General features: G+C 47.3%; 1 protein-coding gene across 1 annotated transcript in view; it reads left to right on the plus strand.

Annotated features, from left to right (window-relative positions):
- LAMA3 (laminin subunit alpha 3) overlaps positions 1-25,534 on the plus strand; it is a gene marked incomplete at its 5' end in the record, with an annotated part of 209,094 nt that overhangs the window by 173,563 nt on the left and 9,997 nt on the right. Inside the window, 9 exons of the mRNA XM_080919740.1 lie at positions 2,654-2,773; positions 3,507-3,640; positions 6,711-6,828; positions 7,086-7,226; positions 9,796-9,935; positions 10,840-10,971; positions 12,537-12,690; positions 19,144-19,310; positions 23,207-23,390. Coding sequence (XP_080775866.1) covers positions 2,654-2,773; positions 3,507-3,640; positions 6,711-6,828; positions 7,086-7,226; positions 9,796-9,935; positions 10,840-10,971; positions 12,537-12,690; positions 19,144-19,310; positions 23,207-23,390 — 1,290 coding nt within the window. The remainder of the gene's footprint in view (positions 1-2,653; positions 2,774-3,506; positions 3,641-6,710; positions 6,829-7,085; positions 7,227-9,795; positions 9,936-10,839; positions 10,972-12,536; positions 12,691-19,143; positions 19,311-23,206; positions 23,391-25,534) is intronic.

Here is a 25,534-nt window from a genome sequence, read left to right on the forward strand (position 1 = left end):
CTCAACAAAAATAAAACAAACCTAAACCTACAACTACCATATAATCCTGCGATACCGGAGAACCAATCTTACGTCCCTTAGGCTAGGAGCATGCCGTATGGTCATGTTCAGACAGGATTGCAGTGGCCTCTGTCAGTTCAGGGAGCGGGCACATGAAGTTTGCTCGGGTTCTTCTGCACTGGCTTTGTTGCATTGAACTCCAGAACAAATCTTGTAGAGTTGCTCTTACAAGCAGAGTTCCAGAAAAATATTCCAGAGGAACAGTCTGCAAATTGATGCAGGGCCTGAAGTTTTACCAAACTTCTGCCTGCCAGGTGGGAACAAAGGCTCAGCTCCATTCTTCTTTCTGAGGTCGGTCTGGTCCCTTAGCTCTGATGGTTTGAGAGGTGCCAGTCAGCCTGGAGGCTGGAGAGAGCTAGGCAGGAAGCCAGCACCTGTAGGCCAAGGTACTTGCACTCCAAAACAAGCTCTCCTCGCTTCAGGTGGTGGACATCTAAGACGCTTGGGATGTATAGTGTTTCACAGTTTAGGCTAATTTCCATTTTAGAATATTTGCATATATATATATGGGGGGAAGAGAGAGAGAGACAGACAGAGAGAGACAGACAGACAGACACAGAGAGAGAGAAAGACAGACAGACAGAGAGACAGAGAGAGAGAGACACACACAGAGAGAGAGAGAGAGACACAGAGAGAGAGAGAGACAGACAGAGAGAGAGAGAGAGAGAGAGAGAGAGAGAGAGAGAGAGAGAGATATCTTGAGGATGCTCACTGCTCAGCTAGCTTTCTCCTGCACAGTCGAGGGTCCAATACCAGAAAAAGGTACTGCACAGGTTCAGGCTGGGTTTTGCCACACCAATTAAGCCAATCAAGACAACCCCAAAGATGTGTCCAAAGGCCAATCCAATATGGACAGCCAGTCCTTCACTGAGACACTCTTCCAAGGTGATTCTTGGCTCTGTCAAGTTGAATTAATACCAACCATCGCAGGACCCACATCTAATATGAACTCCATGTATACTTTATAAATGTATACTGTATATATGTAGGCTGAGGATAGTTACCTACAATACACTTTTAACAATTTTGTACACAGAGCAATGTTTGTGTATCCTAAACTATTAGCATTGTGGCGCTGGGCTGACGCTCAAACTGTTTTAGATTTTGAGGCATTCCCATTTTGAGTTTGGAGTTTGGGGATGCTCAACTTGTTTTCCATTTTGAAGTTCCTGGGGACTAAGAACCAGAAATAGTATGTAGTCTGGAGGAAACTTACGTAACGCCATTGTGTAAGGCTCCTTAGAGCCTCTGCTAAGGAGATCCGTATTGCTGCCGCTGCCTGGCTCAAGAGTGGATGACTCCAGAGCAGGGTTTTAGATTCCACACTAAAAGCTTTTTACATGAAGGCACGGGCTCTGGATCCCACAGAGAGTTCTTATCGTAGAGAATTTGGTAACAGAAACCACTTACTCCGTGGGTGGCCAAGAAACGGTGCTGACTGGGATGATCCAAACCCTGCCCTCTAGAGAAGAACGTGGGAGTGCACAGGTGCACTGCCAGTCAGCCAGTTACTGCTTCCTCACGGTGGTGAGCAGTGTAGAGGGGAACTGAAGACATTCAATGTCAGAGTCTTGAGAAGAGACTCTGAACCCTGATGACATGGAGAGGGTGACACTGAAGAGGACCCAGCAGAGACAGAGGACAGAAGGGTCTGCTAATGAAAACATGCAGGATAAAAGGTGGCTTATGTGGTTAGGGTGGCCAGTGAGGCTCGAGGAGAAGCAAAGTGAAGAGGTACCCAGTGCTTCGGAGCATCTGTTGGGTCTGTTGGGGGTCTGAGTTGTCACTGAGATCAAAGTAAGTTAGTGTGTCCGCTGGCGATCGCAGGAGGCTGCCCTGGCTGCACGGAGGTGGGTGATCTGTGGGGAAACAAGGAGGACCACTGCAGGAGAACAGGGGAGGACCACTGCAGGAGAACAGGGGAGAACCACTGCAGAGAACAGGGGAGGACCACTGCAGGAGAACTGGGGAGGACCACTGCAGAGAACAGGGGAGGAGTACTGCAGGAGAACAGGGGAGGACCACTGCAGGAGAACAGGGGAGAACCACTGCAGAGAACAGGGGAGGAGTACTGCAGGAGAACAGGGGAGGACCACTGCAGAGAACAGGGAGGACCACTGCAGGAGAACAGGGGAGGAGCACTGCAGGAAAACAGGGGAGGACCACTGCAGAGAACAGGGGAGGACCACTCTAGGGGAACAGGGGAGGATCACTGGAGTAGGGAGATATGGCTGAGGATGAGGCATGAGACAGTTAAGGGGAAATCCCAGGGTTCAGTTGGACTGTTTGGATGAGAAGGGAGAAAATGACTCTATACATGGCTCTTTGGTTCCGGTTGTGATTAAATAAAATCAGGATGCTGGCTGGCTTGGCTGAGTTTGTCATGAGTGTTGGGCACTGTGATATCTCACACTGCTAATAGTAGTCAGCCAATGGCTGCCTCTTGGGCATGGGGTCTCCCCGTGCTAACCCCCCTGTTAGCTCAGGAGGTACCAAAGCTAAGGCCACCATGGGCATCAAGAGCCCCTGGAGATCCGCGCTCTCCTGTTCTTCGGCCAGGCCTTCTGGTAATCTGCCTTTTTCCATACTCCAGGATAACTTCATATCTCTGAATATAGAAGACGGCAATCTCATGGTGAGATACAAACTAAATTCAGAGCCACCTAAAGAGAAAGGAATTCGAGACACCATCAACGATGGGAGAGATCATTCGGTAAGAAGTCTATTTATTTGAATTTTTAGAAGTCAGTGATCTTTAAAATGAAATTGGTGCCCCCCCCAAAAATAGACAAAATGACACACAAACCCTATTACAAGATGAACTTATTAACTGTGGGTATGCCCTTCACAATTCTGAGCATTTAAGCATGAAATACAATATAGAGCATATGTAAATGATGTAAACCATAATAACTTTCAGTGAGAACGTATCTATTGCAATGAAACCATTTCTACTGTGATGTTTTGGGACAATAGTTCTCAACCTTCTCAGTGCTACGGTGGTCCTGGAGGGTCGCAAGCACAGGCGAGAACTACTGTTTGGGTGGCCTGGGGAGATGGCTCAGGGTGTGCTCGGAGCCTAGAAAAGGCCAGGTGTGGTAGAGCTGTTGTCCCAGCAGCACAGATGACATAGGACAGGTCCCTCGTGCTCCTGGGCCAGCAGTGCCAGACAGTGAAAAACCTCATCTCAGATCAAAGGTCAACGATGGCCAAGGAGCAATGGATGTTTTCTGGGCTCTGTACACGGGCATACACATAGATGAACATGCAGAAACATGGATATGCACACAGACACACAGTATCGGACTTTTACCACACACTGCTGCTGAGCAGTCGTCTGCCCTGTGTATAAACAAACCCATAGGAAAATGAAGCCAAGTCACTCTGAGACATTACAGATAGGCTTCTGTCTCGGTGCTGGCTGATTTGTTTCCCATTCGTTTCAGATTTTAATCACAATTGGAAAATTCCAAAGACGCATGTGGATAAATATGAATGAACATAGTATAAGAATTGAAGGGGAAATATTCGATTTCAGCACATATTACTTGGGAGGAATTCCAATTGCAATCAGAGAAAGGTAAGATGAAGTTGTGGGGTTTTTATGTGGGGAGCGGAACCACTTCATGTATGAAGGCCAGCGGGCCACTCATGGGGGTTGCTTCTGTCCTTCCACCCTGTGAGTCCTTGTCACCCTGTGAGTCCAGGCCATCAAGCTTCACAGAAGAGCCCTAGCTACTGAGCCATCTTGCCAACCTGGTATGTGGCATTTTTATTAAAGTAGACCACCTTATGCTGGCAGGGATTGCTACCAATAAGTCTAGGCTCCTTGTTTAACATTAGCCCAAACAGTTTGCAATACCAACCGTGTAGTAGGAAAATGGATTGTAAAAATTGTAATAATGGGACTGGCTATCCAAAATTCAGGGTGTTAGATAAAGTGTGTGGCACCACACCATCCCCCATTATTACTCGTGGAAGGACAGGAACCACAAAGAATCCAGCTGGTTACTAAGGGTCAGAACAACAGAATTGCTAAGGCTATTACTTTACCCATTAGAGGCGTCCATGGGCACGTATGGAATGAGAACATACATTCGGGGAGGAGAGGGAGGGAGGGGAGGGAGGGGGAGGGGGGAGGGAGGGGAGGGAGGGTGTGTCTGTGTGAGAGTTAGCTTTCCTGGCAATCTGCTTATGCTGCCAAACAAGAAGAGGCTACTCCACCCCTTTTTGGGGAAGTTTATATTTTCCCCCGTTGTTTTAATTAAAATCACAAGCGCAGAGAAATAAGCAAAGGGGACAGATGTCCCTGAAAATATTTTCCTGACCTTTTGTTTCTTCAGAAATGAAATGTTAGCAATGTTTATCTGTGTCTGGCCTGTCTTAGCTGCCTGGTCATCTAGTGAGCCCCTGCAACTGTCCCTGATGTGGATCACTGGATGGGGTGGCTTAGAGGACCTCAGAAGGACTCTTCCCAAGGAGCCCGGCTTAGTGGCAGGCCCTGAGGAGATTCGGAGAGTTCACGCCTGGTAGGACAGAGCACAGTAGAGCTGTGGCTGCTTCGAGCAGCTTTGCTCTGTGGAGCCCGTGGGTGACCCTCTCTCAGCCTCCTGGGATGAGGACCCAGATCTTTGAATGACTTGAAATTATAATCAGGGATCACTTGTCTGTTAATCCAACCTAAAAGTCCTTCCTGATATGGCCTGAAACCAAGCGGGACATTTTCTCCTGAGGTTTGAGTATAGCGTGAGATATGGCGGCAAAGCTCCCGGGACGGTGGCATCAGCCCGGTCTGACAGTCACTCAGCTCAGCTGCTCTCTCTGCTCTTCTTGATCGTTCGTGGCTGTGGGCTCCAGCCGGGAACGGGACAAGCTTCTGTGGGCAGGTGGGCCCAGGGTGTGAGCAATCATCCACCGCTGTCCCTGCATAATCAGCTTCCTCCAGCAAGTTCAGTCCTTGGAGAGAATGAGGAAGTCTAGACCCTCAGGTGGCCCAGGACAGTGTTGTGAACGTATCTGAAAAGATGCCAGCCCCAGATTTTGAAATGAACTTCCCTCCTCTCCCAAGGTGCAAGATGTCTTTATGAACTAATTAAGCCACAATGCCAACAAGGATGTGCTTTTCCTTTTAATGAAATTTAATTTTATGTGTGATCCTTGTACTTCTGCTGTTTATAATGACCTAGACTAGAATAAAGGCAAACACCTTTCCAATTAGATAAATGAAGCCACCTTGGGGATTTGTAATGAAACCAGGATTGAATTTTCATCGTTTGATTAAAAAACATTAATATTTGCCTCAGTCAGATTATGTATTAATGCTTTACACAAATCCAGTTCCACACGGATTAGGAAGTGAAGTCAAACGGGCATGCCAGGGCACCACGTAGGAAGCTCTGTATAGAAATTGTTTCGGGGGCGGGGCTGCAAAATGGAGCCTTCCATAAAGTGCTCACTGAACAAGCATGAGAGTCTGAGTTCGTCATCCTAGCACCCACACTAAAAAGCCCAGAATGAGGAAGCTGGAGAGATGGCCCAACGGCCCAGCAGGCTCTGCCTGCTTTTCCAGAGGTCCTGAGTTCAACTCCCAGCAACCACACAGTACCTCACAACCATCTATAAGGAAATCTGATGCCCTCTTCTGGCATGCAGATGTATATGCACCAGAGAACTCATATAATAAATTAAAATCATTTAAAAAAATAAATAAAAGAAATGGTAGTATGTGCCTATAGTCCTAGTGGTAGATGTCAGAGACAAGAGGACCCGTCGGACTTCCTGGCCAGCCAGTCTACTGAGTTATTGAGCCTCAGTTTTAGTGAGAGACCTTGACTCAAAAGATGTGGTGGAGAGCAATACAGGAAGAAAGACTTCATTGCTGACCTCTGCCCTCAACAGCACATGTGTACAAACACCCACAAGAATATGTACACACATGTACATGCATGTACTACTCAGCCAGAGGGAGATGATAATGGTACCTTAAGTCAGGTAACACATGAGGTAAAGGGTGATGTAGCCAGCTGGTGTGTACGATAACACTACTATGTGCAGTGAGCCCTTGGGATTCCATACGTGTCAGTTGAGTGTGTTGCATGTAAATCAATCACATGGCAGACACATGTTGCAGAAGCAGGTCTGCCTTTTATACTAGAGCGGTACAGAGAAATAAAGTTGCTTGGTGAGGCAGACACAGAACTTGAACCCAGACAGCCCAGCTCCAGAGCCCACAACCCTCACCCGCTCCTGGAACTCTTGAGGCACCCATGTGTTCATCCCTGCATCCAACATCATGCCAGGCTCTTTCTGAGCATCCGTGGATTTGATTCTCATAATGATGACTTGCTCATGTAGTTTGGTGGGGAGGCAGATAAAGTTCAAACCTAAGGATTAAACCAGCCATGTTTTCCAGAATTTAATAAAACTAAAAACTAACAATTTCTTCTGAGTTCACACAGTGAATAGGAAAATAGAGCCTAAAGGTTTTCAGGACATCCCTGGCCCTCAAATTTCTCAGGATATGTTTCTATAACACCTTCAGTTTGCTGCCTATTCATAGACTTTCTATCTATCCATTGTGAAGTACCAGAAAGCCAGCATATCAGGGGAGCCCAGCCTCATGGGTCCCCCTTTCTACATTCCGTCCTCAGGTTTAACATCTCGACACCTGCTTTCCAAGGCTGCATGAAGAATCTGAAGAAAACCAGTGGGGTTGTCAGGTTGAATGATACTGTGGGTGTAACCAAAAAATGCTCAGAAGACTGGAAGGTAGGCCAGATTCAGAACTGTGTGACAGAGTGTGTCCCAGGGAGCTCATGGTGCTGTGCTGAGCTGGCTTCATGCAGTGAGTTTGTAAAGATTACCAGCTATACACATAAAACTGTACAGATGCTTGGTTCCTGATTGTGTGGCAGAGCGCACTAATGGTGGTCATCACTTTCGGGGAAGGGGTGCAGTTCGAGAGCCCATATCTGGGCATCCAAGAAGTGATTATAATGCCAATCATTTCTGTGTTTGCGTTTCAGCTTGTGCGAACCGCCTCGTTCTCCAGAGGAGGACAGATGAGTTTTACAAACTTGGACATGCCCTTGGCTGACCGCTTCCAGCTCTCCTTTGGGTTTCAGACCTTTCAACCCAGTGGCGCACTAGTAAATCATCAGACGCGGGTGAGCATAGTGTGCGGTGTGTTCTGAGTAAGACAAAAGCCTGCCTCCAGGCTTTCAGACAAAAGCAGCTGAGATTTTGAAGGAAGCAGAGCTGGGCATTTTATCTGCCATCACAGTTCCGGCGTGAGTAATTCTCCGCCTGCAGAGATCCTGAGAGAAATCTCACTGGACGGTACATAATAAACTATAGACTCAGCTTGTGTGTCCTGAGCAGTCATGTGTCACAAAGAATTGCAACAGCTATAGTATAATGTGGTTTAGGAAAAGATGAGGATTTCTACTTACTATCTCTTTTTCATTACATCTTCCAGAGGAGGGTCTTCAGATTCCTGTATTGTAGCAGTTACTCCAAAGAAAATATTTATCCTGGGAGAATTAGAGAAAACAGGGACTTGTGTTCTCTCTTCATATGCAGTAGAGCTGCAGAAATCCTCCCTTGGGCTGGGAGGAAGGCTTGACAAGTCAAGTGCTCACTGTAAATCAAAGAATTGGCATTTGAGTCCCCTGTGAAAGCCCGTGGGCATGGCAGCCCCCCTATAATCTCAGGTCAAGGGAAGCAGACAGGACAACCCCTAGCAATCTGGGGCTCAGTCTCCTGAAATAGAACCAGCCAAAAAGGCAAGCTCTGGGTTTGGTAAGAGCGTGTCTGCACATAATGTAGACAGCAGCCAAGGAAGACCTCGAAGTCAGCCTGTCCTCCACAGACATGTGCAGCCACTGTACAGGCATGCATAAAAAAGAACAGACACTGGGACTCTCTCTGTTCTACAAGAAGATGTCCTCTACAGCCCCAAAGATGTAAGAGTAAGCTTAGAAATCCACTGATCAGAAGAATGGGATTTTTAAATAAAAATGCTTTTGATTGTTTCTTTAGGCTTGTTTGCCAATCACAGCAGATTCTTGGTATCAGATCTAAAAGATGGCAGTGGCTGGCTCTGTGGCTAGTCTCAGAGCAAAATCTCTTACCATCTTGTTTACCAGTCTCTGTACATTTTTTAAATGGTGTGCCATAAGCCAGTAGAGGTCATCTATTCAAGCTGGATACTTTGACCTGGTGTTCATTCATTCTTTCCCTCTCCTATCTGTCTGTCTGTCTGTCTATCTGTCTGACTCTCTCTCTCTCTCTCTCTCTCTCTCTCTCTCTCTCTCTCTCTCTCTCTCTCTCTCTCCCTCTCCCTCTCCCTCTCCCTCTCCCTCTCCCTCTCCCTCTCCCTATGTCTCTCTCTCTCTCTCTCTCTCTCTCTCTCTCTCTCTCTCTCTCTCTCTCTCTCTCTCTCTCTCTCTGACTCTGTGTTCCTCTGTATCTGTCTCTCTCTTTCTTTGTCTCTCAGTGAATTTCTGGGCCAAAGCACACTTCATGTAGCATTCCTCAGGAACCATTACCTTGTTTGAGACAAGGCTTCCCAGCAGCCTGGGGCTCACCAAGTAGGCTAAGCTAGCTCTGCAGAGCCTCCTGTTTCTATCTTCCCAGCCCTGGGATTATAAACATACACCACAGCACCCAGCCTTTTGCGTGTGTGTGTGTGTGTGTGTGTGTGTGTGTGTGTTTCTGGGTTTTGAACCCTTTGTGGGACAAAGGTTCTTGTGTGACAAGCACTTGATTAACTAAACCACGGCCCCAGCTCTGATCTAGCACTTTTAATTCCTAATCCTTCTTTCTTCTAGTCCTGTTAGGGGACATGGTTGAGTGGAAGGCAGTAGTGTCCCCTTAGAGAGTGTTTGGGTGTTGATGTCACCATTGCTGTTTGTACAGCTCATATTCAGTCACAGAGTGAGCAAAAGGAGCTGTAAGAATTAGATTAGCAGTAAGTTAGAGCATCCCAGGGCTGTAGAGGGATTCTGGAAATATCTTAGGGACATTGCTAAAGTTCATAAAGTATTAGTGAAGAAGCATAGTCTGTCCCCCCAATGGCAGCAGAAGTCGTCACTGTCTGTCTCTGCACTGGGCAAATTGCTGTAGATAAAAAGTCCATCGAAAACCCACATCTTATGGAGAACTTCAGAAATTAGACTTGATAAAGGAAAGTGAATGGAAGTGAAATAGAAAATGTTCTGATGATAGGTCTAAGTTACTCAGTAACTGAAAGGGTTGATCATCTTGCCAGTGTTTGGATGAGAACAGGTTGGCATGGAAAACTGGGCTTCCTGGAAATCATGAGCAGAACATAAAAGACTCATGGGAATCACAGAAAAGGCGTCATTATTGTCACCCCACATAGTTCCCCTGAAGATGATGAGTCAGCTCCTTGCTGTAAAACTTAGCAGAGGAGAATAAACTCTAATAGAAACAACTTCATCAAAATGAGAGCAAAAATGTGGAAATTAGATGTGACATTAACGTTCTGTACAGCTGAAGAGAAAACTCAGTACATCTGGAAAAAGACTGATGCATCATCGAAGTCATTTGCATAACATTTTTATATCCATAAACAAGAAGGCAAACTATGTAACAACTATTTTTTTGACCAAAATAGGGGAGTCAAAGCATTTGGGCCAAAGCTCCCCGACTGCATGACACCTAGTCTTGATCATTTGTCACGTCTAATGGTGTGTTCTGGGATGCTTACAGACAAGTAGCCTGCTGGTCACCCTGGAAGATGGCCACATTGAGCTGAGCACCAGGGACAGCAGCAACCCGATTTTCAAGTCTCCAGGGACCTACATGGACGGTTTACTGCATCATGTCTCTGTAATAAGTGACACCTCGGGGTGAGTGGTTTGCATCTGCCGCCAGGCTCTATTTAGTTCAATGGAGTTCTCCAGTGCAGCTTTGCAGAGCATCTGTTCCTGATGCTGACACTAGTTGGCTATTCTGTGTTAGCATTTCCCCAGTTCTGTACTGGTGTCATAATTCAGTCAAATCAGTGTTTGGATGTATGTGGAGAGATAAAAACTCAAAATGGACTACACATCCTAAATGCATGAGATACCATTATAAACCTGCACACAGAATGGTGTAGATGTGCCTCCAAAAAAGAGATGGCTCACATAAGAGTGCTCTGTTGTGATTCTCTGCCCACCAGTTTAAAAACAAGTCCATTGTATCAGAATCCTGGATATTTGTTGTTCTGGGAGATTGAAGAAAGCTAAGAAGTACAGTTAGCAGCAAGACTGGTTGGGGTGCCAGACCGATTGGTGTCATCCTATGAATGTGAACTATATTGGTACATTCATGTTGCAAAACTTCCTTGTGGGGCTAGAGAGAAGGTGCTGGTTAGAGAGCACTGGCTTCCCTTTAAGAGGACCCAGCTTCAGTTCCTAGAGCCCAATGATGGCTTACAGGCCTCCACCACTCCGGTTCCGGAGGATCTTCTGTCTCCTCCGACCTGGGCACATATGAGGGGTATTCAGTCAGTCAGTCAAGGCACACATGCACACAAAATAAAAATAAATAAGCCTCTTATTAAAATTGCTTGAGCAGATATGTATATTATGTAACTAAAGTATTAGATGTAAAAATATATGAAAATATTTTGTACTCTAAAATATACATCCGATCTGACTAGTCCTGTTAGGGGACATGGTTGAGTGGAAGGCAGTAGTGTCCCTTTAGAGAGTGGGTGTTGATGTCACCATTGCTGTTTGCTAGAGTCTTGCTTCTCTTTGTTTCCAGCCTCCGCCTTCTCATCGATGACCAGGTTCTGAGACGGAACCAAAGACTCCCCAGCTTCTCTAATGCCCAGCAGTCTCTGCGCATGGGAGGTGGTCATTTCGAGGGTTGTATCAGCAACGTTTTCGTCCAGAGGTGGGGGAACGTTTTGTCTGTGGTTATTGATAAGACCCCACCCACCTATCCAAGTTACTGGATTAGATTTGTCAGTGTTACGAATGGCTTTCATTCTAAGTATTTCTAAAATACATTAAAACCCAACAAGCCAAAGCTCCGAGCAACTTAGAAAAGATCTAATGAGAATTAACTTTCTGATCATGACCCTTGAAAAAAAATTCACATTTTAGCTTCACTATTATCGGGTGAGCTCCCCATGGCTTCTAAGGTGAAGGGATTTCCGGGATCTGTGCAGCTCTGGACGGACTTTCAGTAGAGTGGTGTTCAGAACTCCACTCATTAAGCTTTCAATGTTATCTCTAATTCAGAACACATTAGTCCCTGTAGCCATGGGAGGTCCTGGCTCTGGCTGGGATCCTTGGGCTGGAACTTGCAGCCTCCCTAAATGGCAACACTGCCCCTCTGACCACCCATCTGCATGGATGTCCTGGGCCAAGATAAGGCCACAGCTCTCGCTCCTGACCATAGCTGAGAAAGCAGCTCTCTTGAGCATGTGGGCCGTGCCTGGAGCAGGGACTAAGAGAACAGAGGGATCGGGAAGTGGTTAACTGTGGCCTCTGCTCACGACCAATCCCAGTCACACGGATCTTCCCATAAACCCATCCTGGTGCCACCCTGATGTTCACCATCATTCCTGTGCCTTACACGTCTGCCACTCCCCCTCTGCACACTTAATTTCCACATTCCTGCATGATGCCCATTTTAAGAAAGGAAAAAATGAAAACTAGTATTTCAGCCATGTTACACTTGAAGTCCATAGGCGTTTCCAGAGCCCTTCTATTGTGTAGATGTGACTGGAAGAGGTGAATGTTTGTGTCGGAATCATGACAGTAAGAGTGTTTCTAAAGGGATCCTCACAGTGAGTGACAGTGTTCCTGTAGGAATCCTGACAGTGAGTGACAGTGTTCCTGTAGGAATTCTTACAGAGTGTCAATGTTCCTGTAGGAATCCTGACAGTGAGTGACAGTGTTTCTGTAGGAATCCTCACAGTGAGTGACAGTGTTCCTGTAGGAATCCTGACAGTGAGTAACAGTGTTTCTGTAGGAATCCTCACAGTGAGTGACAGTGTTCCTGTAGGAATCCTCACAGTGAGTGACAGTGTTCCTGAAGGAATCCTCACAGTGAGTGACAGTGTTCCTGTAGGAATCCTCACAGTGAGTGACAGTGTTCCTGAAGGAATCCTGACAGTGAGTGACAGTGTTCCTGAAGGAATCCTCACAGTGAGTGACAGTGTTCCTGTAGGAATCCTCACAGTGAGTGACAGTGTTCCTGAAGGAATCCTGACAGTGAGTGACAGTGTTCCTGTAGGAATCCTCACAGTGAGTGACAGTGTTCCTGTAGGAATCCTCACAGTGAGTGACAGTGTTCCTGTAGGAATCCTCACAGTGAGTGACAGTGTTCCTGTAGGAATCCTCACAGTGAGTGACAGTGTTCCTGTAGGAATCCTGACAGTGAGTGACAGTGTTTCTGGTCTCTCACCAGGCAGAAATTTGGTCATAGCTTTCATTTTGCTCTCATTCCAGGTTGTCACAGAGTCCAGAAGTCCTGGATTTGGCCACTAAATCTACCAAGAAGGATGCATCGCTAGGAGGGTGCAGTTTAAACAAGCCACCTTTTCTTTTGTTGTTTAAAAGTCCCAAGGTATTTAAGAAGGCCCAGACTTTCAATGTCAATCAGGTAAGTGCCCAGCCTTACCTTGGGTTTTTCTCTCCTGACCCCATCTAGAGGGAGTGATGGGGAAGGGAAATAGGCCATCACCTAGTCTTTGGTGGTCGGTGCCTCATTCCATCAGTTAATGGGGACCAAAAAGACAGAGTCAGTGCCTGGGAGGTGGCTGAGTCCGTAGGGCTACACAGTCAACCATAAGCATGAGGACCAGAATCCGGATCCCAGCACCTACGAAAGAGCAGGGTACGGTAGCATCATCTGCAGTCCCCGCGCCGAGGAGGTAAAGGTCCTTGGAATTCACCGGCCAACCGGTTCAGCTGAACTTTTGAGCCCCAGGTTCTGTGAGAAAGCTATTCCAAAACCACAGTAGCAAACGACAGAGGAAGGCACGTGATACTGACCTTTGACGTCCACATGCTCACGCATGCTCACACATGCTCACACATGCTCACACATGTTCACACATGCTCACACAAGCTCACACATGCTCACACATGCTCACACATGCTCACACAAGCTCACACATTCTCACACATGCTCACACATGCTCACACATGCTCACACATGCTCACACATGCTCTCACATGCTCACACATGCTCTCACATGCTCACACATGTTCACACATGCTCACACATGCTCACGCATGCTCTCACATGCTCATGCATGCTCACACATGCTCTCACATGCTCACACATGCTCACACAAGCTCACACATTCTCACACATGCTCACACATGTTCACACATGCTCACACATGCTCACACATGCTCACACATACTCACACATGCTCTCACATGCTCACATATGCTCACACAAGCTCACACATGCTCACACATGCTCACATATGCTCACACAAGCTCACACATGCTCACACATGTTCACACATGCTCACACATGTTCACACATGCTCACACATGCTCTTACATGCTCACACATGCTCACACATGCTCTTACATGCTCACACATGCTCACGCATGCTCTCACATGCTCACACATGCTCACGCATGCTCTCACATGCTCACACATGCTCACATAAGCTCACACATTCTCACACATGCTCACACATGCTCACACATGCTCACACATGCTCACACATGCTCACACATGCTCACATATACATAGATATATACACACATACACTAAAATATGACAAAGTGATTTTCTCTTCAACATTTATTTCGTATCTTGTTAAAACTTTGGCAATTTTTGCAGTCTCCAAAGAATTGGAACTCTAACTGGATACAGTGAGTTCACCCTGGGAGTGCAACGCCAGTAAGCCCACCTAGGGGACAATGGGGCAAGGAAGGTGGGTTCCTTATGTCAAATAAGAACACTGAGACTCATTCTCTAAGTGTTCTCCTCAAGCTAAGAGATAATGGTCTTTCACTGGGGAAACATGTGCATCCACGTGGACAGTATCCCACCCCAGCAGAGGGGGCGCAGGCCCAAGCATGCTCAGTTGGATGATCCATGTGGACAGTATCCCACCGCAGCAGAGGAGGCACAGGCCCGAGCATGCTCAGTTGGATGTCATGCTGCCTCTTCATGTAGCCTTTGTCCAAAATCGGTAGAGCAGGGATACCCTCTGTAGAGAGGTCGTGTGTTATAAAGAGATCATCCTGAGAAACGTTGACTCTGGGTCACTTAGAAGAGAGGCAATATAATCTTGGTTGTATTAAACTAGCTCCTGGCAGTTTGCTTTAGAGGGATAAGCTAGTTTCATTTCTGCTGCTGTGTTAAAAGACCCTGGTAAAAGGCCACTTGTGGGAGAAAGGAATATATTTCAACTACAATTCCCGGTTATAGTTCCTTCGTTGTTAGGAAGTTGAGATGGGAACTTGAAACAGCGAGTCATGTCACCTTCTCAGTTAAGAACAGAGAGAAATGATGTATGCTTGCTCGATTGCTCAATCAGAAAGTTTTCTCCACTTATTCAAGTCAGGACTCTTTGTCTAGGGAATGGTGCCACCCACAGTAGTCTGGATCTTCCTCTATCAGTTAACTTAAGATAATTCCCCATGGTCATGTCCACAGATGGGCCCACTTTAGACATTAATCTCTCATTAAGACTTTTTCATGGGATTTGGGGTTGTGTCAAATTGACATCGGAAGAATAAGCATCACAAAAGCCTTCTCTGAAACAAAGGATCTTACAGGTATTTAAAGGTACAGCATCTCACTCACAACCCCTCCCCAAGTCAAGATGACTGGCCCCAAAACTACCTGCCTATCTGCTAACAGACCTTAACTTAGGTTCTGTAGCCAACAGCTTTTAGATACCTGTAGTTTGCAGGAACCTCCGGGTGATTCTCATGAGCCTCTAAGACCAAAAAGAAAAGTTGCTAGAATGGAAGAGTGTGACCATTATCATGAGTTAAACACAAGCTTAGGAGCTAAGGAATCGCTTGCTCTGAGCTGGGTCCACAGGGTGACCTTCCAGTATCTGAGGTCACAGTAAGATGAATGAGGAGCCTCGATCTACCCGGCGTTGTATTAAGCCCTCCATGTGGATTTTCTTACATCACTGGTCACATTTACAGAAAGGGAGTCTCAGGCTGGGACAGGTGAGCCTTTTATTGTACAAGTAGAAGGTAGATGGTGGAGGTACGCTCTCTTAGAGCAGGCTACTGGGCTGCAGAGCTCAGCATTGAGCACTTGTCTACAATGTGTGACCCTGACTCAGTTTCCAGTAGCACTCGGCTTTGAGCATGCTGCTCCGTCTCTGTCCAGTGCGAGTCAACATTGACCGTGAGCCCTCGCCCGGCTGAATTCCCCTGCTGCACAGAGGTTATTGACAGATAGTGCTGAATAAAGACATTCTGCGCAATTTAGAAGGAATTTACTCCGTGACTGTTCTGGGTTGTTATCTCACTGTGAAGCAAAGGCTGCCTTTAGAATTGTTCCTTCAGAAATGAAGTCCTGCATTCTGTTTGTTTTAAGCTGATAGCTGCGGAGACTAAGCCAGTCTGAGGGCAGAGGGCCTGGGGAGGAGGAAGTGGACCCTACTAGTGTTCAGAAGATAGAAAATACTTAACTCAGACAACGATCTGATTTGGGAGAGATTCCTGGGGTGTCCAGCCTGGGTTGTAGACTACATTGCACTGCTGCAGAGAGCTTTATGGGGACGGGGGACAGGTATTTGGAAAGAAAGAGAAGAAATAGGGGAGTCTGTGGCATTTTTGAAGGACAGGCACCTGCAGGTCTTCCGAGTGGAGACAATGGTGGGGTTGTTGATATTCCCTGGGGGCCTAGGCAGGGAGGGTATAATGGGGACATTGTTCTGAGGGACATTAGTGAATGTATTACCTAACTTTTCCCTCTTCTGTGCAAGCTCCAGGCGAGATAGACTATATTATTGTTTCCATGAATAGTCTGTCAGTGGAGAAAATATAACAAGGCGTATGTGATCTACTGGATCCCTGGATAGTCTGTCAGTGGAGAAAATATAACAAGGCGTATGTGATCTACTGGATCCCTGGATAGTCTGTCAGTGGAGAAAATATAACAAGGCGTATGTGATCTACTGGATCCCTGGATAGTCTGTCAGTGGAGAAAATATAACAAGGCGTATGTGATCTACTGGATCCCTGGATAGTCTGTCAGTGGAGAAAATATAACAAGGCCTACTGGATCCCTGGGCAGACTGGGTTTGGGTCAGGCGTTACACCCCAGCTAGGCACGATCATTGTCCCTATTGTGTGGATCTTTTTATTCGTGTAAATGGAAACAAATGCTGGTGAACTTCTCATGCCATTGTGAGGGCCAGGGGAGGCATCACCAGGAGGGCGCCGGATACAAAGCAAGTGTGTTTGTATGTGTTCCTTAATGTATACACAGTAAAAAGAACCCACATGGAAGGGCATGTTGTGCTGCAGGACTAGTATAGCAGGAGTTTCTTGTCACAGAAATCAGGGAGGCCCTCCAGGAAGAGGCTGCCCAGGAGCTGTGCTGTGTAGAGCATGGATAACTGGCTGTGTTGGGTAATTGGTTGCTGGATCCCAAAGCTGGGAGACAGAATGTGTGTGTGTGTGTGTGTGTGTGTGTGTGTGTGTGTGTGTGTGTGTGTGTGTGTGTGTGTGCGTGTGTGTGTGTGGCACAATGCGCTTTGCATGAGTATCCTCTCTGATCTTCCCAAAGCTGCGGCCATTTTACCACCACTCTGTCAGCAGAAGTGAAAACTAGGCAGGTCCAGATGTTAAACTTCAGATTAGTGGGCGGGTGGGGTGTTGTTGTGTCTTTAAAGGAGGCTTCTCTAAGAATAGGTGGTCAGTAAATTATAGTCCCAGATTCACATTAAGCACAGAATCACCCCCAATAAACGTGTTCTTCGGGTCTCTGCTAGCTTGCAAACCTGATCACCACTGGGAACTGTGGTAGAGGAAGGAGGCAAAGGGAAGAGTGTGAACCTCACTCTGATGCCAGGTCAGGCTGCGACAAAGCATGACTTGAACATTTTCTATAGTCTGCACCTTCAGCTGCTCCTGAGAGTAAAAGCACATTAAGTGAGCGGCAGCCTGCGTGATGACGTGTCATAAGAAATGATAGACATGAGGAGTCAAACTTTCGGGAGGGCATTAAACATCTCCATTAAACAATGTGCAAGCTTGGGTTGCTTTTATTTAGTAGTCTGTCCCTGTCTCCCCAGAATCTGGCCCTCCCTCTCCTCCCCACCCCTGTGTGCGTGTGCGTGTGCGTGTGTGTGTGTGTGTGTGTGTATGTGTGTGCGCGCGAGCGTATGTGTATGTGTATGCATGTGTCATGTGTCTGTCTGCATGCACACTAATCTGTCCTGATAGACAAGTTTCTACTTCTAGAATACTTCCCCGGTCTTCTTTCCTTTGAGACTATGTCTTACTAAATTGCTGAGACGGGCTCTGAACTGTCCTCTTGAGAAACAGGACTATGCCAACAGGCCTGGGTTGGGACCATATCTGTCTAGGATTGGGTTGGAGAAGAACTCCTGATAATGAAGGAAGCTTTAGGGATGTTATTTACAATTGGCTGCAGAAAGTCCCTTACTAAATGACCTAAAAAGTGGGAAGATGACAGCCTGTGGTAGTTTGTTTGTCGACTTAACATCTCAGTTACTGGAGAGGAAAAAGCTCCAACGACAAAGCTCTCGGGTTCACCGTGGTGATGGTCATGTTCGGTGAGGGAAGAACCAGCCGTGGGGTGAGGCCCATTCCCTGGCTTGGGACCCTGGACTGCATTAGAGTGGGAAAGGTTTTGTGAGCAGTGAGCATGCTTGCAGACATTACCCTCTGTTCCTGGCTATGGGTGTGACATGATTAGCTGCTTCGAGTGCCTGCCTTGATGGCCCCTTTCTCTTCTAAGTTGCTCTTGTCAGGGTATGTTTAACAGGCCAATGAGATGAAGCTTGAGTCCTACCTAGAGAACAGGTGGAACATGAAGCTAGACACTCCCACCCTCCTCTCCCCACCCTCATCCCTCCCCTCTCCTTCCCCCACCTCATCTGTTCCCCCTCCTCTCCCACCTTCCTCCCCCTCCCCCTCCTCTCCCCTCCCCCACCCTCGGTTCTCTTTGCTGTCTTGCTTGGTTGGTTCTGAGAAACACTAACTCGATGATGAACAGGGTCCAGCAGGGAAGATGGTTTCTGCCTGGGCTTCTCTCTGCTAGGACAGCATCTTTTTAAATCAGCTGCTCTTTCCAAACATCACCCCCTCAAGAGTCATTGCGGGGAGCAAGGGTTACCTCTTCATTCCCGAGCCAATCCTCAGCCTTCACTTGGGCTAAGAAGATCCCCATTGACCTGTGAGCCCTGTAGCCCAGACCCTGGACTCTGCCTTTTCCTCCAGCCCATCTAGTGCTCAGAAGTTGACAGCATTGTCCAACACAGGACAACGTCGTGTGGCATCAGTGATGCTGATGGCAGTGAGGACAAGCCCCTTTGCTCAGCCTTGTCTTTCGCTGCTCTGGAAGGAGAGGTGGCAGGTTTGGGGCTCCATGTCCTGCTCTGGCTATAGATGCTTCCTCCTGGCTGTCTGCTGAGAACACTGTGGTTCTTCTGATGGAGTACTGAGTCCCTAGAGGCTCCAGATGCCACTGTCCCCTGGAGAGGCTGGACTTGTATAAGCTTGAGTTACATGCATTCCCCTGAGAAAAGAAGTAAGAGGAAAGGGATATTTGGACTCTCCAAAGCCACGTCTTCCAACCTGTTCATAACTTCCTGAAGGAAAAGGCCCCCAAATCACAGCCACATGGACACTGGGGACACTGCAGGAGAGTAAAGAAACTAAGAATAAGTTCCTTCCTTCTCTTGTGTCTCACACAGCAGGTGGCACACTGGAAGGACTCTCCAGGGTGGAGAGACCCTGGGGCTATTTGCTAAGCCTTCCATTTCTCTGCAGATTTCCTATCTTAGACTTCAGAGTGAGAAATGACACAGGCCAAGCAAGAATCCTGTCCTAACTAGCTCCTCATTTCCTCTCCTCTCTCTCACAGCTGATGCAAGATGGGCCTCAGACGGCAAGGAGCATAGAGGCCTGGCAAGATGGAAAGTCCTGCCTGCCACCACTCAACACCAAGGCCACCCACAGAGCCCTGCAGTTTGGGGACAGTCCCACCAGCCACTTGCAGTTCAAGCTTCCCCAGGAGCTGCTGAAACCTAGGTATTTCTCCTTTTCTTTTTTTTTTTAAAATATGTATCTTGTTCCATCCAACACCAACTGAGAATCGGCCTTCCAGTCTCTCCCAGGGATGTCTAATCCCATGACGTCATACTCATGATGGAAGTGTTGTCAGGTTTTTGCAGACAGGCATCTGCATAAGACAAGAGTGTGGGGGCTGTCATGTCCCTTCCCCTCCCTGCACAGATGGAATAGACATGTGGCTGCTGCTGCTGCTGGTTCTCAGAACTTAAACAATTAGCTCAGCTCCGGCTGAGAATTGAAGGTGTTCTAAAAATAAGGCCGTTATCCCACCCCCCCAAGCTCTTCATTATTTTTGTCATAAATCACCTTTCTTCTCTTTAGTTCTGTACTGAATAGAAAATTGTTCTCTTAGGTAGCCCTGATGCCAGTTCCTAGAGAATGCTGTTAGATTTTTTTATGCTAACAAGTTGCATGGGGGGGGGGGGTGCTGAGCAGAAATGCTAACAAGATTGGAAGAAAGAAGGAAAGCAAGGTTTGTCCTTTCCAGGTGTCTTGAAAAGGACATGGAGGGAAGGCTGTCAGGAACGCCTTCAGACTTTTATATTTTAAATAGACACAGAAAGCCCAGGAGTCGGAAAGGCCAGCCTGAACTCTGGCTCTCAGCCTGGCTGTCTGCCTGCTCAGCGCTGTGATGTGAGTGCTAGGATGGGTCTGGATAGGCAAGAAGTTTAGTATGGGAAAGCTTGGGAAAGGTGGGGTGGGGTAGCAGGCCTAGGCTGGGAGAGCCTGAGGCTGGGCTGGGCTACTCCTGCAGAGTGCAGACTGAGGAAACCATCTTGTCCTGAAGGGCCCCTGAAGCAGAGGCCACCTTAGAAGAGTCAGATTTGGGCATAAGAGTCTGTGTTCTAGTGTGCCTGCTACCCTCGACAGACCCAAGGATGTGACACCTGGGGACCTCTGTGCCCCTGTAGCAGACCTTCTTGAAATGAGCACATCTTGGCCACCTTTGTGCACAGTGTGTCTTTTCTAAGTCCAAACCTCCTTTCTAGGCCTGCCCGACATTTTATGAATGGTTATGTCTCTCTAGCCTCCACTTTCTCATTGGTTAAAGGTGGGTAGTATTCATTTCCTGACAGTGAAGACAGATTAATTGTTTACATGAGGTTGGCCCTGGAAGTCCACTCGGTGAAGCGTAGGATGACTCAGGATTGTCAGGAAGAACTGAAGGAAAATCCCAAGCAAGAGATTTTTGTCTCCAGTGACACCCCCACCCCTGGAAAGTCTAAGAACCTCTCATTTGTTGAAACTGGGCTTGTAGAAGACCAGAGCAGAAGGAGGGGGTGGCCTTCCGTCAGTTCTTCTGGTGACATCGCTCTGGAAAGGGAGGCCATTGTCCAGTCCTGCTCCCTTGGCCATGCTGACCTTAATGACAGCACCTGCTCCTCTTACAGAAATGGCTTCTATAGATGCTGCCCTGACTGTCCCCAGCCTTCCCCAGCTGCTTCTCTTCCAGGTCCCCCTGCTCCCTTTCTACAGTCAGCATGGTAACCTATCTACCTGAGTCAGCCCTGATGCTTTCTCACCCAGGTAACATTTCAAAGGAGCAGTGTGGGCTGAGGTGGGAAGGCAGAGAGGCAGTCACCGTCATCGGCTACTGTTCTTATCTCTGGGACAAAACCGACATAAGACAGGAGGGTTCATTTGACTCCGGTTTGAGGGTACAGCCCGGGCAGAGGAAGCAGAGAGATGTGTAGCTGGGGTGCATTTTCCTTCTTCTTTTCTCTGAGTCAGGGATCCTAGCCCATGGAGGTGCTTCCGACCTTCGGGATAGATCTTCCCTCTTCAACTAAACCTCTCTGGAAGATGTCCTGGCTGTTGTACCAAGGTGTGTGACTCTAAAGCCTGCCAAGCTGCCAGTCAAGGGTTGCTGTATCTCGACAGTCACATCAGTGTGTACAGTTGTGAGCTATCCCAGTCCCAACTGTTTTAGCGGCCGTGCCTTGGGGAAGCTGCCAGCTCCTGTGTGTGCTGTTAGCCTCACTCTGATTTGTGCTGCAGCTGTCTGCGTAGCCCCCAAAGCTGGATCCATCACTTTTACCCTGCAATGAGTCTATAAGTGAACACTTGAGCCCTGCTTCTGTCCCACAGTGAGTCACAGCTGTGCCGCCGTGTTCTTGGATGTGAAGCTACTGCCTCCTTTTTGAAATGTTAGTCTTTTCTGCAAAAAAGACCGCCTTAAGAACAGTCGTGGAAAGCAAATGTCAAGTCCAATCATCGAGCCCACGTATGCAAAGTGCTGTGTGCTCTGGACTGAGGCCCAATATGCCTTTAAGTTGGCACCGCAACAGATACATAAGGAAAAACTTGGAGCCGTGGGCCATCTGGGAGATTTCAGTTAACAAATATGGCCTCTTTTGCATCTTGAAGAATGGTGCCCTCCAGGAAACCTGTTCCTCTGATGAACAAGTACGCATCTTAGCCTCACAATGTTGGAAAGCAAAAAATTAACAGTATAATGTTGCTACCCACAACCAGATTCTACCTCTGAATTATTTATTCAATTTAGTAACTCAATTTAGTCACTATTTGTTGGATGTGTACTGTGAATAGGCCCTGCTCATCTAGTTACTAGCAAGATAAACCTGGTCTTGGTCCTCTAGGAGGCACTTACACATGAACCCCAGGAAATGGGTGTAAACATCTCTACTGTCTTTTCAAGTTGTGCCTCAGTGAACTTGTTAGTGACCTCACACACTATAGACTATTCAAGAAACAAGGTTCCCAGTGTCCAGCACAGAGCCTTCTGCACATTGAACAGTCAGTAACTGTTGGATGATTACACAGTTTTGATCGATGGTTTGGTGGATGGGTGTACAGGAATCTTCATATACAGTAAAGCTTGCTCAGCTTAATTTGGAAATGATATGAAACCACCGTATAAATGAATGCTAGCTCTCAATGTTTGGTACATGATATTTTGTAATCCCTCTTCCAGAATAGTTGAGATCTGGGAGTCGGAGCAATCGGGAGAGCAGGAGAAGGTGAATTTGTACCCTTGTGCCTTTGTGTTAAATATGGTCTGTAGAGAGAGGATGCTCATCCAACGCCCAAGTCATGTTCTCATTGTTCAAGGTCCCTGGTCCTCCTCAGACTCCCCTCCCTGTAAAGCTGGACAGTAGAAAGCCTGTTTGTTGGGTTAACACGGTGTGTATTGGTGAGAGAGCTATTGCGGTCACACAAAGAATTTCTGTGAGCTTCTGTTTGCATGAGGTCCCGAGAGCAGTCGGGTCTGAAGTAGAAGGTGGTCCAGATACTAAGCAAAGGAAGGTGGAGAGATGCTGGCAAAGGGTAGAGTCTGTGTTTCACACGAGGGGGTGCTCTCAGAGGTTTGTGCAACGTTATGAACAACTCCACGCTACTGAACTGGATATTCAGACGTGGTAGCCATGGTAATTCAGGTAAATTTGCCATAATTTAACATCGATTTCAAAGTCCAAGCATGTTCCCTCTTGCCGCATGCTAGAACCTATACCACTAGCTAAGCTCCCGATAGACAGTCTGCCGATTCCCTAGCATAGTAAAGAAACCGTACAACACTGTCTAGTGTGCTCTGGCTTCTGGACGTCCCATGTCTCAGGGATGTGGGCTTACCCCACTCTTCTGAGATGCAGGAACTGAAAATATGTATTTCCTTCATTGGCCATTTCTTTCCTTTCCATTGTGGTTTATTGGGTTGGATTTTATTGTTTTATTTTCTTATTTTTTGAGAAAAGATATATGCTGTATACCTGAAAACCCTCTAGGCAGTCCTTGTTGGCATCAAACTCTTAATCTCCCTGCCCCCGGGCTTCTGAAAACCGGGGTGACAGGCCAGCATGCCCAGTTTTGTTTCCTGTCTCTTTCTTTATGCACAGGTCACAGTTTTCTTTGGACATACAGACAACTTCCTCCAAAGGGCTGGTGTTTTACACGGGCACCAAGGACTCCTTCATGGCTCTTTATATCTCAGAAGGCCGTGTCGTCTTTGCTTTGGGGACAGGAGGAAAAAAGCTGAGACTCAGGAGCAAGAAGAGCTACCATGACGGGAAGTGGCACACGGTGAGAGCTCTGTGTGACAGTGTGTGAGCATGCTGAGAGTGTGTGAACGTGTTTGTTGACAGTGTGTGAGCATGTTGACAGTGTGTGAGCATGCTGAGAGTGTGTGAGCATGTTGACAGTGTGTGAGCATGTTTATTGACAGTGGTGTGAGCATGTGGACAGTGTGTGAGCATGTTTGTGGACAGTGTGTGAGCATGTTGACAGTGTGAGCATGTTGACAGTGTGAGCATGTTGACAGTGTGTGAGCATGTTTGTGGACAGTGTGTGAGCATGTTGACAGTGTGTGAGCATGTTTGTGGACAGTGTGTGAGCATGCTGACAGTATGTGAACATGTTGACAGTGTGTGAGCATGTTTATTGACAGTGGTGTGAGCATGTGGACAGTGTGTGAGCATGTTTGTGGACAATGTGTGAGCATGTTGACAGTGTGTGAGCATGTTGACAGTGTGAGCATGTTGACAGTGTGTGAGCATGTTTGTGGACAGTGTGTGAGCATGTTGACAGTGTGTGAGCATGTTTGTGGACAGTGTGTGAGCATGTTTGTGGACAGTGTGTGAGCATGTTGACAGTGTGAGCATGTTGACAGTGTGAGCATGTTGACAGTGTGTGAGCATGTTTGTGGACAGTGTGTGAGCATGTTGACAGTGTGAGCATGTTGACAGTGTGTGAGCATGTTTGTGGACAGTGTGTGAGCATGTTGACAGTGTGAGCATGTTGACAGTGTGTGAGCATGTGGACAGTGTGTGAGCATGTGGACAGTGTGTGAGCATGTTGACAGTGTGTGAGCATGTTTGTGGACAGTGTGTGAGCATGTTGACAGTGTGAGCATGTTGACAGTGTGTGAGCATGTGGACAGTGTGTGAGCATGTGGACAGTGTGTGAGCATGTGGACAGTGTGTGAGCATGTTGACAGTGTGTGAGCATGTTTGTGGACAGTGTGTGAAAATGTTTGTGGACAGTGTGTGAGCATGTTGACAGTGTGTGAGCATGCTGAGAGTGTGTGAGCATGTTGACAGTGTGTGAGCATGTTTATTGACAGTGGTGTGAGCATGTGGACAGTGTGTGAGCATGTTTGTGGACAGTGTGTGAGCATGTTGACAGTGTGAGCATGTTGACAGTGTGTGAGCATGTTTGTGGACAGTGTGTGAGCATGTTTGTGGACAGTGTGTGAGCATGTTGACAGTGTGAGCATGCTGACAGTATGTGAGCATGTTGACAGTGTGTGAGCATGTTTGTGGACAGTGTGTGAGCATGTTGACAGTGTGAGCATGTTGACAGTGTGTGAGCATGTTTGTGGACAGTGTGTGAGCATGTTGACAGTGTGAGCATGTTGACAGTGTGTGAGCATGTGGACAGTGTGTGAGCATGTGGACAGTGTGTGAGCATGTGGACAGTGTGTGAGCATGTTGACAGTGTGTGAGCATGTTTGTGGACAGTGTGTGAGCATGTTTGTGGACAGTGTGTGAGCATGTTGACAGTGTGTGAGCATGCTGAGAGTGTGTGAGCATGTTGACAGTGTGTGAGCATGTTTATTGACAGTGGTGTGAGCATGTGGACAGTGTGTGAGCATGTTTGTGGACAGTGTGTGAGCATGTTGACAGTGTGAGCATGTTGACAGTGTGAGCATGTTGACAGTGTGTGAGCATGTTTGTGGACAGTGTGTGAGCATGTTGACAGTGTGTGAGCATGTTTGTGGACAGTGTGTGAGCATGCTGACAGTATGTGAACATGTTGACAGTGTGTGAGCATGTTTATTGACAGTGGTGTGAGCATGTGGACAGTGTGTGAGCATGTTTGTGGACAATGTGTGAGCATGTTGACAGTGTGTGAGCATGTTGACAGTGTGAGCATGTTGACAGTGTGTGAGCATGTTTGTGGACAGTGTGTGAGCATGTTGACAGTGTGTGAGCATGTTTGTGGACAGTGTGTGAGCATGTTGACAGTGTGTGAACATGTTAACAGTATGTCAGCATGTTGACAGTGTGTGAGCATGTTGACAGTGTGTGAGCATGTTTGTGGACAGTGTGTGAGCATGTTGACAGTGTGAGCATGTTGACAGTGTGAGCATGTTGACAGTGTGTGAGCATGTTTGTGGACAGTGTGTGAGCATGTTGACAGTGTGAGCATGTTGACAGTGTGTGAGC

The sequence above is a fragment of the Micromys minutus genome (genome assembly GCF_963924665.1).
Source record: "Micromys minutus genome assembly, chromosome: 8".
In the NCBI taxonomy this organism is placed as follows: domain Eukaryota; kingdom Metazoa; phylum Chordata; class Mammalia; order Rodentia; family Muridae; genus Micromys; species Micromys minutus.